The sequence below is a fragment of the Pogoniulus pusillus genome, chromosome 12, assembly GCF_015220805.1.
Source record: "Pogoniulus pusillus isolate bPogPus1 chromosome 12, bPogPus1.pri, whole genome shotgun sequence".
NCBI lineage: Eukaryota > Metazoa > Chordata > Aves > Piciformes > Lybiidae > Pogoniulus > Pogoniulus pusillus.
Window position 1 is genome coordinate 6,646,220 of NC_087275.1, and position 14,834 is coordinate 6,661,053.

At 41.4% G+C, this 14,834-nt stretch overlaps 1 protein-coding gene across 3 annotated transcripts in view; it reads left to right on the forward strand.

The window, feature by feature from the left end:
• Nucleotides 1–11,760, forward strand: part of GBE1 (1,4-alpha-glucan branching enzyme 1) — a 158,186-nt gene extending 146,426 nt beyond the window's left edge. For all 3 annotated transcript variants that reach the window (XM_064152290.1, XM_064152291.1, XM_064152292.1), the window contains one exon: nucleotides 10,423–11,760. In XM_064152290.1, the coding sequence (XP_064008360.1) occupies nucleotides 10,423–10,479 (57 nt within the window). In that variant the 3' untranslated portion in view covers nucleotides 10,480–11,760. The remainder of the gene's footprint in view (nucleotides 1–10,422) is intronic.
• The last annotated feature ends 3,074 nt before the right edge of the window (nucleotides 11,761–14,834 follow it).

Here is a 14,834-nt window from a genome sequence, read left to right on the forward strand (position 1 = left end):
GTCCCTGGACGTGTTGAAGCAAAGCCTGGCTGAGGCACTTAGTGCCATGGTCTAGTTGATTGTCTAGGGCTGGGTGCTAGGTTGGACTGGATGATCTTGGAGGTCTCTTCCAACCTGGTTGATTCTATGATTCTAAGCAAGCTACTCTGAGAAATTTTCTGCATATTCATGCTGAACTGCTGTAAATTGAGAACAAAATAAGGCTGGAAGGCAGAAGCTCACAGTATTTTAAGCATACCTTCTTTGTCATGTGCAATGTCTAGCAAAATGAAAATCAGAATGTCTGGGATTCTGGTTAACAAATTACAGAAAGCAAAAGCTATCACATATTTTATCCATTGATGGTTAATTATATCCTCAGAATAGTGTCAGTGTCTGACAGTTAGTAGCGATACAGAGACAGGAGATTCTCTAAAGCCTTCAATTAAAACTTTGGGATAATGTTGGCACAGACTCTTGTGACATTGCCTTCTGCATCTACCAGCTGCAACGTGCACTCTGAAATATTTTTCTGCAGTGCCTGATCTAGCTGTGAGTTATAGTAATTCTCCCATCTGTTGCAAAGTGACCTTGAAATGATTTCTAGGGCTTGGTGTTTTCCAACCCTGAAAGTGAGATGAGGAGCAGTTCATTGCAGTCCCAGCCAATTTTACTTGTGCTTGCACCTGGTACAGAGTCTAGTCTGACAGATCTGAAAGCAGCAGTTGTCATTCACTGAACTTCTTGCTTGTTGGTTTTTGGATACACTGGGGGATTGCTGTGTAATGTATTCCTCTACCAAAACCTGTAAATTAAGATTGCTTCTTATAGCTGCTGTTGTTTACAAGTGCTTACTGTATTTGGTATTCTTGTGTTCATTCTTGATCTTCTTATTTATTGACAATATCTGGATATTATAAACAAACAAAGCCAAACAAAACTCACAGAATGTATAAGGTGTAAGCATTTGTATGTCCAAAAAGCACCTTGGGTTCCTCACAAGCAGTGGTACCACCAATTGTTTTCTCCCTTCTTGAGATAGCCTACATGAGTGGACTGACTGTGATCTTCATAGGATAGCACAGAATCAGCCAGGTTGGAAGAGACCTCCAAGATCATCCAGTCCAACCTAGCACCCAGCCCTGTCCAACCAACTAGACCATGGCACTAAGTGCCTCATACAATCTTTTCTTGAACACCTCCAGGGATGGCAACTCCACCACCTCCCCGGGCAGCCCATTCCAATGCCAATCACTCTCTCTGCCAACAACTTCCTCCTAACATCCAGCCTAGACCTCCCCCGGCACAACTTGAGATCTTCTCTGTTAGTTCTGCCTGTGATGTCAGATGCAGTTATTGTGTATCATTCCTGCTCAGTCCTTCATTGAGGATAAAAAGATTCTCAATGGTAGTTTGGCTGAAGATTTGCATGTTAGCTTTGTCAAAACCTTACCTTTACAAATCAGTCATAGTATCTCTGTCCCAAACAATTCTAGTGTTTTCCCTTTCCCTGTATTGCACTCCTCCATCATTGCAGGCCTTTTGATCCTCAAGTGTTTATCCATAGTCTTCATGGTTTCCTAAGGTACTGCAGTTTATGTAATGCCTTGGGAACCACAGTAGTAAATACTTGGTGTAGAAAGAAGAGGGACAATGCACTGAGATATTTAAAGCCCTAAATAACCTGGTCTGTCCTGAGAGCTGATCCTGGTTCAGCAAGGAGTTTGAGCCTCGTGAGGCCCCCTTACCAATATGTCTGAGTCTGTTAGGGAAAAAAAGACCTGGGAAGGGTGTTTAAGTTGAATGCAGAAAGCTTGAAATAGAGGAGAAGTTGAGAGGATGATTTGAATGATAGTCAAGATAGTGGTTAGCTATGAGTCTGCTCTCTTTAGTGTCATGTCCTTCAGATGTTCACTTCTGTCCACATTCATCAAGTGAGCCTCATGAAATCACGAAGGAGATACAAATGGGGTAAAACTTGTGATTAGAAAGAAGGAGGTTAGAAGAAGAAAGGTCAATAGAATTAAATCTGGCAATTGGAAGTGTATAATTCACCAACAGCATGGAAAAGAAAAAAGTAAAGATAAGAATAAACTTCTGAGGCCCTTCTAGAGTACAGAAAAGTCCAAAATTACATATCTCTGATAATATGTCTTACTGATGAACACCAAAGTCTCCTATGATAGTTTTTATCAGGACACTTTTATATACTTTGATTGTACTTATGTGATATGTATCTGAGATACATATCTCAGGCCATGTACTATATATTTATATATATATATATATATATATATATATATATATATAAAGTAGCTAGAGATAATGAAGAGTGGCAAGAAGGTGACTCTACAAGTATACTAATAGGAAAAGCAGCTTAAAAAGTGGAAGTCCTTTGAGAAAGGAACAAGTCAAACCTGTGGTAGGCACTACAGACAGTCTGGGAGTATTCAATGCTTTCTTTTACCTCAGACTCCAAGGGCAAAGCCTTTTGTGTGACAGTAACCTATCCAAAAGAAAGCAGCAGTGGCAGGGGTTAGGAGCATCTTAAAGACACTCTACATAAATGGAGTTCTGGAAAGACTTCAGTGATGTGATTGCAAGGCTGCTGACTACTGTCTGTGAAAAATCAGTGCTCGGGATACATCTGACTGCCGAACAAAGGCTGTACCTAGTAAAAGCAAAAAGGAAAGCAGAGGATTCTCTGTGCCAGTTATCCTCTCCCCTCAATCCCATGAGAAGTCAAGGACCACCTCATCTGTATCCAGGCAACTTGGGTTTGTTAGCTGGGTCAATCAGAAAGCCAGCATGGAGTTAGCAAAGCAAAAACATACCTGAAGAACCTAATTGAATAACCAGAGGAGCATCTCTGCTGTGAGGACAGAGTGAAAGAGTTGGGGCTGTTCAGTCTGCAGAGAGGAGGCTCCAAGGTAAGCTTCTTGTGGCCTTTCAGTATCTGAAGGGGGCCTACAAAAAAGCTGGGGAGGGGCTTTTTAGGCAATTAGGGAGTGACAGGACTAGAGGCAATGGAGCAAAGCTGGAGGTGGGGAGATTCTGACTGGACGTGAGGAGGAAGTTGTTCAGCATGAGAGTGGTGAGAGGCTGGAATGGGTTGCCCAGGGAGGTGGCTGAGGCCCCATTGCTGGAGGTGTTTAAGGCCAGGCTGGCTGAGGCTGTGGCCAGCCTGATCTAGAGTAGGATGTCCCTTGGCATGGCAAAGGGGTTGGAGCTGGCTAATCCTTGTGGTCCCTTCCAACCCTGACTGATTCTATGATTTTAATTGCTTTCTGTGCTGAAATGACTTCAGCTATGTGCTAGAGGTTGCTACACTCAGTTTTGTCCATCACAGCATCCCTACCTAGGAGCTGAGGAAATACAGCCTGGACAAGAAGATTGTTAGGGGTGTTTAAAAACTCACTGGGCTGCTGTAGGTGTAGTAATCAAAGGCAGTGTCCAGCTGTCGACTGGTATCATGGAGTGTCCTAGGAATTGCTCCTGGGGCTGATACTGTTTTGGGTCTGCAGCAGTGACTGCAATGAGACACAGAGTACCCTCAGTGGATTTATAGGTGACACCGAATTAGAGTGAATGGTTGATAAATTGACTGTTACAGAGCCAATCCAGGTGCATCCTGATAAATTTGAGGATGTAGTGAACAGGAACTTCATAAAACCTAATGAAGAAAAATTCTGCAGAGGAATCCCATGCATCAGTAAAGATTAGAACCTGACATGTTATGTAGCAGCCCGACTGAAAAAGACTGGTGTTATGCTGGATCCTAGGGTTGGATTAAATGGAGCTTGTTACAGATGCAGATCAAAACATGTCAGAACAGGTATCTTCATTCCACTGGGTGGAAATCTATTTTTTTAAATTATTTTTATTATAATTTGGACTTTACTGACTTAGAGGGGGGAAAAAAAAGAGGAAAGAAAGAAAAAAATCCATGGCAATTTACCTAGGAAATGCAGAAAAACTGTGGTTGTCCTTTTCCCCACCCCCCAGTTTTTCAGTTGAATAGAAGTATTCAGTGCCCAGGGATGTGAGCCTTTTATTGCATGCTATTGCTCATGTGTTTCTATAGTATTCTGTATTATATGTATGTGTTTTGATATGAATCAGAAGAGTGAGTTAATACACATGCAAACAGAGTCTTATTCTAGAGACATCAATTAAAATATGCCCAGTGTTACAATTTAATTATCTTTTAGCTAAGAATTATCTGTATTTTTACATATCTGAAAGTATCTGGGCTCAAGCATACAACAAGATGCTTTTATTTCATCCAAGTTAGCCTGTCAGTAAGGGATCCCTGACTTCTTTGTATTTTCTTTCTTCTTGTATGCCATCCAACTTAGCCTGTCAGTAAGGGATCCCTGACTTCTTTGTATTTTCTTTCTTCTTCTATTCCATCCAAATTAGCCTGTCAGTAAAGGATCTCTGACTTCTTTTTAATTGTGCCACTTGGCAAATGTGTAGGGTATGGTTGAAGCAGAATCTCCTCAGTAGACCTCAGCAGACTCAGGGAATGGATAGAGAAATTAAATGTAATGGGAATCTGTTGCTACAAGTACAGTAGTTCAGGTAGTTCAGATGAAGGAAGAGGAATAACACTGGAGTGGAAACACTGAGGAAGTTCCTGGACTCAGAATATCAGAAGAGGTAGGAGGTGAGAAATCTGGTCTGAGGAAACTGAAAATGCTGCTGGGGTCCTGGCATGATAGTCTCCCAGATTTCACCTTGGGACAACAAGCAATTTTCCCAACCTCATCAGTCACATTTTCCTTCACAAAAATGTTTCTGTTTCTATTTAGAACCATAGAATCAGCCAGGTTGGAAGAGACCTCCAACATCATCCAGTCCAACCTAGCACCCAGCCCTAGCCAGTCAACTAGACCATGGCACTAAGTGCCTCATCCAGGCTTTTCCTGAACACCTCCAGGGATGGTGACTCCACCACCTCCCTGGGCAGCCCATTCCAGTGCCAATCACTCTCTCTGGGAAGAGCTCCCTCCTAACATCCAGCCTGTACTTCCCCAGGCACAACTTGAGACTGTGTCTCCTCTATTTATTTAAATAAATAATAAAGCCAGAGCATACAGTACTGGAGTACTTCTGGAATTGCTCTTGGGCTGAGGTGAAGGAATAATCCCAATACATTTGTTACCCACCTGGTGAATGTGGGGAAGGCTGTGGATGTAGTCTGCTTGGACTTCAGCAAAGCCTGTGACACTGGCTGCCACAAGAAGCTCCTAGCCAAGCTGGCAGCTCATGGTTTGGACAGATTCACTCTATGCTGGATCAAGAACTGGCTGGATGGCAGAGCCCAGAGAGTGGTGGTGAATGGTGCCACATCCAGTTGGCAGCTCTCACTAGTGGTGTTCCCCAGGGATCAGTGCTGGGCCCAGTCCTGTTCAGTATCTTTATTGATGACCTGGACAAGAGGATTGAGTCCATCATCAGTAAGTTTGCAGATGACACCAAGCTAGGAGCAGGTGTGGATCTGTTGGAGGGTAGGAGAGCCCTGCAGAGGGACCTGGACAGGCTGGATGGGTGGGCAGAGGCCAATGAGATGAGATTTAACAAGGCCAAGTGCAGGGTTCTGCACTTATGGCCACAACAACCCCAAGCAGCACTACAGGCTGGGGACAGAGTGGCTGGAGAGCAGCCAGGAGGTAAGGGACCTGGGGGTACTGATAGACAGTAAGCTGAAGATGAGCCAGCAGTGTGCCCAGGTGGCCAAGAGAGCCAATGGCATCCTGGCCTGCATCAGGAACAGTGTGGCCAGTAAGACAAGGGAGGTTATTCTGCCCCTGTACTCAGCACTGGTCAGGCCACACTTTGAGTGCTGTGTCCAGTTCTGGGCCCCTCAATTCAAGAAAGATGTTGAGGTGCTGGAGCATGTCCAGAGAAGGGCAACAAAGCTGGTGAGGGGCCTGGAACACAAACCCTATGAGGAGAGGCTGAGGGAACTGGGGTTGTGCAGCCTGGAGAAGAGGAGGCTCAGGGGTGACCTCATTGCTGTCTACAACTACCTGAAGGGAGGTTGTAGCCAGGTGGGGTTGGTCTCTTCTGCCAGGCAACCAGCAATAGAACAAGGGGACACAGTCTCAAGTTGTGCCAGGGGAGGTCTAGGCTGGATGTTAGGAGGAAGTTGTTGGCAGAGAGAGTGATTGGCATTGGAATGTGCTGCCCAGGGAGGTGGTGGAGGCACAGTCCCTGGAGGTGTTGAAGCAAAGCCTGAATGAGACACTTAGTGCCATGGTCTGGTTGACTGGCTAGGGCTGGGTGCTAGGTTGGCCTGGATGATCTTTGAGGTCTCTTCCAACCTGCTTGATTCTATGATTCTACAGGAATTACCTAATACTTTGTGTAGTTCTTTTCCTTTCAAAGAAATTGTACACTAGTGAAAAAAATCATTAATAACCCTGGATTCCATTATCACTGTTATTATTATTATTCAGTAATAGTTATTATTCTATAATTAATATTTTTATAGTGTTCATGCCCCTATACTCATCCCTGGTGAGGCCACAGCATGAGTATTGTGTTCAGTTCTGGCTGTCACAGTGTAAGAAAGACATTAAGGTCCTGGAGGATGTCCAGGGAAGAGCAATGAGTCTGGTGAGGGAGCTGGAAGGTATGTTGTGCAAAGAGCTTTCTCTTCTCCACCCTAAATGCTTAGGAGACATCTTCCTGCTCTCTGCAACTGCTTGAAAAGAGGTTTTAATGAGGTTGGGTTGTTCTCTTCTCCCAGGTAACTAGGGATGGAATGATAGGAAATTGGCTTAAGCAGTACCAGGAGAGGTTTAGATGGGTTATTAGGAAAAATTTCTTTACTGAGAGACTGCTGAGGCATTGGAACAGGCTGTCCAGGGAGGTGGTGGAGTTGCCATCCCTGGAGGTGTTCAAGTGTGTAGATGTCATGCTTCAGGACATAGTTTAGTGGTCATGGTAGTCGTTTTACAGTTGGACTTGATCATAAAGGTCTTTTCCAACTCTGATGATTCTGTGACTCTAATGACTTTGTTGCTTCTTGTAGTTTTAGTTAAGCCTTAGAAGTGGTTATACTGACCAATTAAATAAGTTCATAAGATTATGATATAATGCTGTATGTGACTCTTCTATGATTTAGCAAGAAGCCCACCAAGACAAAAAAAAACAACCCAACATTAAAATACATGTCTAATTTGTCCAGATAAGGAAAATAACTGTGACTAAAGTAGTAAGTTGGCAGTTGAAGCTCTTTGTGGTGAACAGAAAACATACCTATCACCAGGCTAAATACAACCACTGGCAAAAGTTCTGAGCTTGTGATTAAACCTGGTTTTAAAGTTCTGATTGACAATGAAGTGATAGGAGTGGGATGATTCCCCACTGCTCTGAGATTCTCCACTGGTGTAAACTGAGTTTAAAGGAGCTGGGCTAGTTTACCCTTCTTAGAATCCAGTACTTTCATAGAATCAATCAGGTTGGAAGAGACCTCCAAGATCATCCAGTCCAACCTATCCTTTACTCACCAGAATATAACTGAGAATTGCAGTATTCTGTATTAATGTTTTATTCCCCTAACTGATGTAGCTTTATTACATGTTCTTTCATAGATCTCTTCTTCTTGTTGTTGCTCCTTTTCCCTTCATCCTACAAGCCCAGAGTGCTGAATTTCTCAATGCATACATTTTAAAGCCTTCCCTTTATCTATGTGTTCTGAGCTAGTTGCCTTCATTAAGTATTTCCCTCTCCTACACAGGTTTATAGAAGCTATTTATCACAGAAAGCTTAGGGGAAATCATTATGTTTGCTGCCTTTTGAGAAGCATTGGCCTCTGTTTCAGTGGAGATCAGCTGTTGCTTCCTCTCTTCTTCTTCTTCTTCTGAAGCATTTTACTTCATTGCTTTGTTCTGTTTTGAAAACTCCAGAAGCTTGTCGTGCCATCAGCTGTAGTTAATGGATGGCATAGTTGAAATTGCAGAATGTTAGACAATCCACAGGGATGAGAAGCTGTCTAAAAGGATATTGTCAGAGTGAAGCAGATAATTTTCAATCTTGTTACCTTTTGTAATTGTGTTTTTATTGGCTTATTCAGCAAACACATTCCTACACTTGACAATTGATGGAGTATCATACAGTCCAGGTAATTGGTAGGTAGTCTCTACTATGCTCAGAAGTGATGTCATGGAAAGTACATTGCCACAAGTGCTTTTGTGAGCCGTGAGAGGATTTTTGATCATGTATGTTAGAGGGGGTTTATGATAATCATGCATAAGAGGGGTAAGTAAAATGCAATAATACAGTAGTCTGTTCTGAATCTGTCTAGTTTTGAGAGTAAGTTACATTGCACAGACACTGAAACTCCAAGAGCGTCATACTGTTGGTGTGTACCTGTATGAAATGACATCATAGACCTTGGAGCAACTTTAATTCACAGCAGGGAAGTGTTGTGAAACTTTGACCTTTTCAGCTGTACATTTTTTTTACCTGAATGCCCTCATGGTTCTTGAAATTGATCATTGTAAGTCATATGAGGCCCTTTACTGGTATCCACTTCAAAATATACCAAGGTGAGATTATTTAAAATATAATAATAATAATAATAATTAAATACATGAATTAAAAAAAAAAGATAAACAGAGAGAGAGAGAAAAGAGCAGAGATTGCAGTGAATATGTCTTTTAGGTTATCTTGTGTAATTCCAGTGCTAGGGACTAATCAGTCTATGGCCATTCTTTGTGTGAGGCCCTCTACTGGTATCCACTTTAAAATATACCATATCCACTTTGAAATATACCAAGGTGAGATGATTTAAAATGAAATTGTAATTATAAATAAATGAATAAAAAAAAAGAAACAGAGAGAGAGAAAAGAGCAGAGATTGCAATGAATATGTCTTTTTGGTTGTCTTGTATAATTCCAGTTCTAGGGACTAATCAGTCCATGGCCATTCTTTGTATGAGGCCCTCTACTGGTATGCACTTTAATATATACCATATCCACTTCAAAATATACCAAGGTGAGATGATTTAAAATTAAATAACAATAAATCAATAAATGAATGAACAAAAAAAGAAAGAGAGTGAGAGAAAAGAGCAGAGATAGCAATGAATATGTCTTTTAGGTTATCTTGTATAGTTCCAGGGCTAAGGACTAATCAGTCTATGACCCTTCATAGAATCATAGCATCAACCAGGTTGGAAGAGACCTCCAATATCATCCAGTCCAACCTATCACCCAGCCCTAGCCAGTCAACTAGACCATGGCACTAAGTGCCTCATCCAGGCTTTTCTTGAAGACCCCCAGGGACGGTGCCTTCACCACCTCCCTGGGCAGCCCATTCCAATGGGAAATCACTCTCTCTGTGAAGAACTTCTTCCTAATATCCAGCCTATACCTACCCTGGCACAACTTGAGACTGTGTCCCCTTGTTCTATTGCTGGTTACTTGGGAGAAGAGGCCACCCCCCACCTGGCTACAATGTCCCTTCAGGTAGTTGTAGACAGTAATAAGATCACCCCTGAGCCTCCTCTTCTCCAGGCTAAACAGCCCCAGCTCCCTCAACCTCTCCTCATAGGATTTGTACTCCAGGCCCCTCACCAGCTTTGTTGCCCTTCTCTGGACATGTTCCAGCACCTCAACATCTTTCTTGAATTGAGGGGCCCAGAACTGGACACAGTACTCAAGGTGTGGCCTGACCAGTGCTGAGTACAGGGGAAGAATAACCTCCCTTGTCCTGCTGGCCACACTGTTCCTGATGCAGGCCAGGATGCCATTGGCTCTCTTGGCCACCTGGGCACACTGCTGGCTCATCTTCAGCTTACTGTCTATCAGTACTCCCAGGTCCCTTTCCTCCTGGCTGCTTTCCTTCTTTGTATGAGGCCCTCTACTGGTATCCACTTTAATATATACCATATCCACTTTAAAATATAACAAGGTGAGATGATGTAAAATTCAATAATAATAATTAATAAATAAATGAATGAATGGAAAAAAAAAAAAAACAGAGATAGAGAAGAGCAGAGATTGCAGTGAATATGTCTGTTAGGTTATCTTGTGTAATTCCAGTGCTAGGGACTAATCAGTCTATGACTGTTCTTTGTCTGAGGCCCTCTACTGGAATCCACTTTAAAACACACCAAGGTGAGATTATTTAAAATTAAATAATAATAAATAAATGAATGAATGAAAAAAAGAAACAGAGATAGAGAAGAGCAGAGATTGCAGTGAATATGTCTGTTAGGTTATCTTGTATAATTCCAGTGCTAGGGACTATCAGTCTATGATCATTCTCTGTATAATTAACACGAGCCACACCATTGCAGACATTACCAACTTTAAGCAGTTAAAATTTCCTGTGTGTTTTTCCACATATTCTTATGTAGAAGTTATGATCTGTCAGGTCTATGTGGTTTTTTTTTTCACCTGTTCTTCTTTTCATATCTTCCCTAGGTGTACATTCCAAGCAGAGTGGCTATTGTGCTTCAGAATATGGATATCCCAAAATGAAGTTCTCTGCCACTGGAGAAACAAGTCACAGAAGTGCTGATACGCTGTACTGGTACTAAGCATAACAAAACTTGCTCTAGGGAAGCTTTCTGAAACTGAATATAGTAAAATTAGGTGTTTTAAATGTTAGGTTAATATTCACATATAATTGCAGAGCTCTTGACTTGCTAGAAACTCTTTTGAGGAAACTACAGAAGAGGCAGGAAGGAAAATGTTGGCTTTGTAGTTCTGTAGTACAAAATCACATTTAAGATATTGCAAACCAGGAGGTATGCTCGATTAAATTGTTGTTTACAGAATTCTATCAGGAATATCAAGAGTGATCCTGCTCCAAAGTTTGTAATTTCTTATAACCCTTGTTTTGATAGTGAATTCAAATGTTCATTGTATATCAATGCTTCTCTACAAAAGTAGGTAGTTCGCTTAAATGAAACAAGTTTTTGGCTAAAAGGCAGCCTAAACAGTTTGGGGGATCTCATCTGAGGCTCCTCTTCTTCAAAGAAGTCCAACATGGGATTAGAAATGTTTCTCCAAAAATAGTTGATAAGGTCCTCTGAGGGTATTGTACTTTGCCATTTTTTTTTCCACTCAACTAAAATTGCACAAAAATGCCAAACAACAAAACGAGCAGGTCAGTTGTCTGGTGGCCTGCTGATGCTATTGTGTGCATTGCTTATTTGCTCCCAATCAAATATGCATCTCACTGGATAACAGCTGAAAAGATCACTTGCACAACCATTTTATTGAGATGAATAAAACATTCAGTGAGAAAGGTACTTTGTTCTTACTGCAATGGTACCACGCTGCAGGGTGTACTTTAAACGCCATTCTTCCCATTGCATTTGTTTCACTAATGTCAGGACCTTGCCATTTGTTTCACTAATATCAGGACCTTGCAACACTGATTTCACTCTTTCTAGAAGCTGCCTTTCAGCTTGGAACATGATGATGTTCTTGCACTTTTATATAACTTTTGAAACATTGCTTCCCGTGAAGAAGCAGTCTCAAAACACAGTGATCAAACTAAGGTGTTTTGTTGTTTCTTTTTTTTTTTTTCAATCAGATCAAGGTAGTTAATTACTGGAGTGCTGCTAAGATTATTCAAGTGAGTTCTTTCATGAGCTACAACTCTTTTTTTGTAAAGAGTAAGATTTTGTATATTTGAAGCTGTATTGCAGAGTATTCTGGAAGTATAATCCCAAATGAACGAAACATGCTTTATTTTGTTCCATTTATTTAAAAAACAAATAAAAGGAATATTTGAATTGGTTCTGAGGTGCATGGGGTTGTTGGGTTTTTTTGGTACAAATCTGAATTTTCTAACTTATAGCCAAAGAGGAAGATGTCTGTGACCTCTTACAAGTCACAATCTTGCCTAGATTTCTATGTGAACCGTTGCCTAAACCACCAAATAGTTGTGCCAGCACTGAAAATCTATCACTGCTTTTATGGAGTGCTTCCTTGCAGCTTACCCCTTAAAGAAAATAGGGGATGATATGATGCAGGATGACAGAAAATAGTTCACACTGAAATGACTTAGCAAAAATCCCCAGTCTACCATGTTCTGTGTGACAGAGATTTGTATATTGCAGTCAAGTATCATAATACTGTTTAGGATCATGCTTCATTTTCCTCTACACCGGTTTGATCGTTGTTTTATTAGTGGGCTAATAAAAGCATTCTCATTACACATAAGGCTTTAAAGAAAATACACTGAATTGTTTTAGCAACTGGAACTGATTCTCTTCTTTTTCTTTTAGTTTTTTTCTTTATCTTTTTTTTCCCCCCAGTTTGTTTTCCTTGTAGTGAAATAACGAGCAACTTCTAATACATGTTATATTTACACCGTACTGACCTAATATGTTTTATAGGGTGATGGTTTCTTTTTCTCTCACTGGGCACCAGTTCCAGGTTTCAAAGTGTAATGCAAGGCAAGTGTCAATGCTATCATTTTTTTTTCCAAAGAAGAAATAAGTGTATGATGTGAAGTATAAACTGTGTAAAATGACATGCAAAATAAACTCCTAAGAAGGATAAAACAGTTGGATATATGGTTTCATTGCTTGTGCTGTAAAAGGATTGCTCAGTAGTCTTAATACCAGAGGGATAGTGTTGGTTTGCTCAGTAGTCTTAATACCAGAGGGATAGTGTTGGATTTTGCTCCATCTTGAAATCAGGAACTTGTCTTGGTGAGTAACAGTCTAATGAGGTTGGTAGAATATTTGTCCTACACACATTTTTATTTCTAATGATCAATTAAAAAGAGCAGATGGCTAAGTTTTCAAAGTGAACATATAAGTAGGGTGTTTTTGGAGTCCACTTTTGCACTGTAAAGGAAGCATATTTATTAGGGTGTTTTTTGGAGTCCACTTTTGCATTGTCTAGGAAGGATATTTATTAGGGTGTTTTTGGAGTCCACTTTTGCATTGTCTAGGAGGCATAATCATTAGGGTGTTTTTGGAGTCCACTTTTCATTGTATAGGAAGCATAATTATTAGAGTGTTTTTGGAGTTCACTTTTGCATTGTCTAGGAGGCATAATCATTAGGGTGTTTTTGGAGTCCACTTTTCATTGTATAGGAAGCATAATTATTAGAGTGTTTTTGGAGTCCACTTTTCATTGTATAGGAAGCATAATTATTAGAGTGTTTTTGGAGTCCACTTTTGCATTGTCTAGGAAGCATGATTATTAGAGTGTTTTTGGAGTTCACTTTTCATTGTATAGGAAGCATAATTATTAGGGTGTTTTTGGAGTCTGCTTTTGCATTGTATAGGAAGTACAATTATTGGGGTTTGGGGTTTTTGGTCCATTTTTGTAGAGGAAGCATAATGAGTAGGGTTTTTTTGGAGTCCACTTCTACATTCTAAAGGTGGGTACCTCCTTCCTTTCTTGCAAGGCTGGAAAATCTTCTTTTGCAGTACCCGTGAGGAGACAGTTTCTTCCTCCTGCTCTTTGTGTTTGGATGGATTATGAAGAGGGATTCATCTGCTGCAAATTCATCTCATGTTTAGTGTCACACTCAGACTGAAAGACTTGAAGGTCCCTTGTTACTGTTATGCAGCTGTCTATCATCATGACTGAGCTGAGGTTGTTTAGCCTGGAGAAGAGGAGGCTCAGAGGTGACCTCATTGCTGTCTACAACTACCGGAAGGGAGGCTGTAGCCAGGTGGAGGTTGGTCTCTTCTCCCAGGCAACCAGTAACAACTAGAGGACACAATCTGAAGTTGTGCCAGGGGAGATCTAGGCTGGATGTCAGGAGGAAGTTCTTCCCACACAGAGAGTGACTTACCATTGGAATGGGCTGCCCAGGGAGGTGGTGGAGTCGCCGTCCCTGGAGGTGTTGAAGCAAAGCCTGGCTGAGGCACTTAGTGCCATGGTCTAGTTGACTGGCTAGGGCTGGGTGCTAGGTTGGACTGGATGATCTTGGAGGTCTCTTCCAACCTGGTTGATTCTGTGATTCTATTTTTACTTGGTGAGTACTTCTGGAAAATAGATTTTAATGGGAAAACGAATTCTCTGTCTGGTGAGGTTGTTGGTTGTATTTTTTCTCCTATAAAATTTGTCTTGCACAAGAGTTGAACCATGTGCTCTGAAAGACAGGAACGTGATGTAGCTAATCTTCTGGTAGAAGAAGACCTGCTGTATGAACACTAAGATACCAGACTAGGTAAGTAGTTCTATGATACTCCAAAGTAACACAAGGTGTTATCTGTTTCTATTAATATGTTGGTCAGAGTTCTGTTTTGAAATGGTGATGTAAGTAGCTTATAATTTTCATGTCCCCCACTCCTCCTTTTATTTTTTTTTTCATGTTTCCACTAATAGTTAAAGAAATAAATTCCTGTTTGTTTATGTCTCCTTTCTCAGCACTCAAAAATAAGTTTCTTAGTTAAGCAGTGAAAGGTGAGGGCTAACTGAATGCACATCAGAAATTGTTTGACTAATATAAATATGGATATTCTATTCCAGGTATCACAGTATCATCAGGGTTGGAAGAGACCTCACAGATCATCAAGTCCAACCCTTTACCACAGAGCTCAAGGCTAGACCATGGCACCAAGTGCCACGTCCAATCCTGCCTTGAACAGCTCCAGGGACGGCGACTCCACCACCTCCCCGGGCAGCCCATTCCAGTGCCCAATGACTCTCTCAGGGAAGAACTTTCTCCTCACCTCCAGCCTAAATCTCCCCTGGTGCACCCTGAGGCTGTGTCCTCTTGTTCTGGTGCTGGTCACCTGAGAGAAGAGAGCAACCTCCTCCTGGCCACAACCACCCCTCAGGTAGTTGTAGACAGCAATAAGGTCCCCCCTGAGCCTCCTCTTCTCCAGGCTAACCAATCCCAGCTCCCTCAGCCT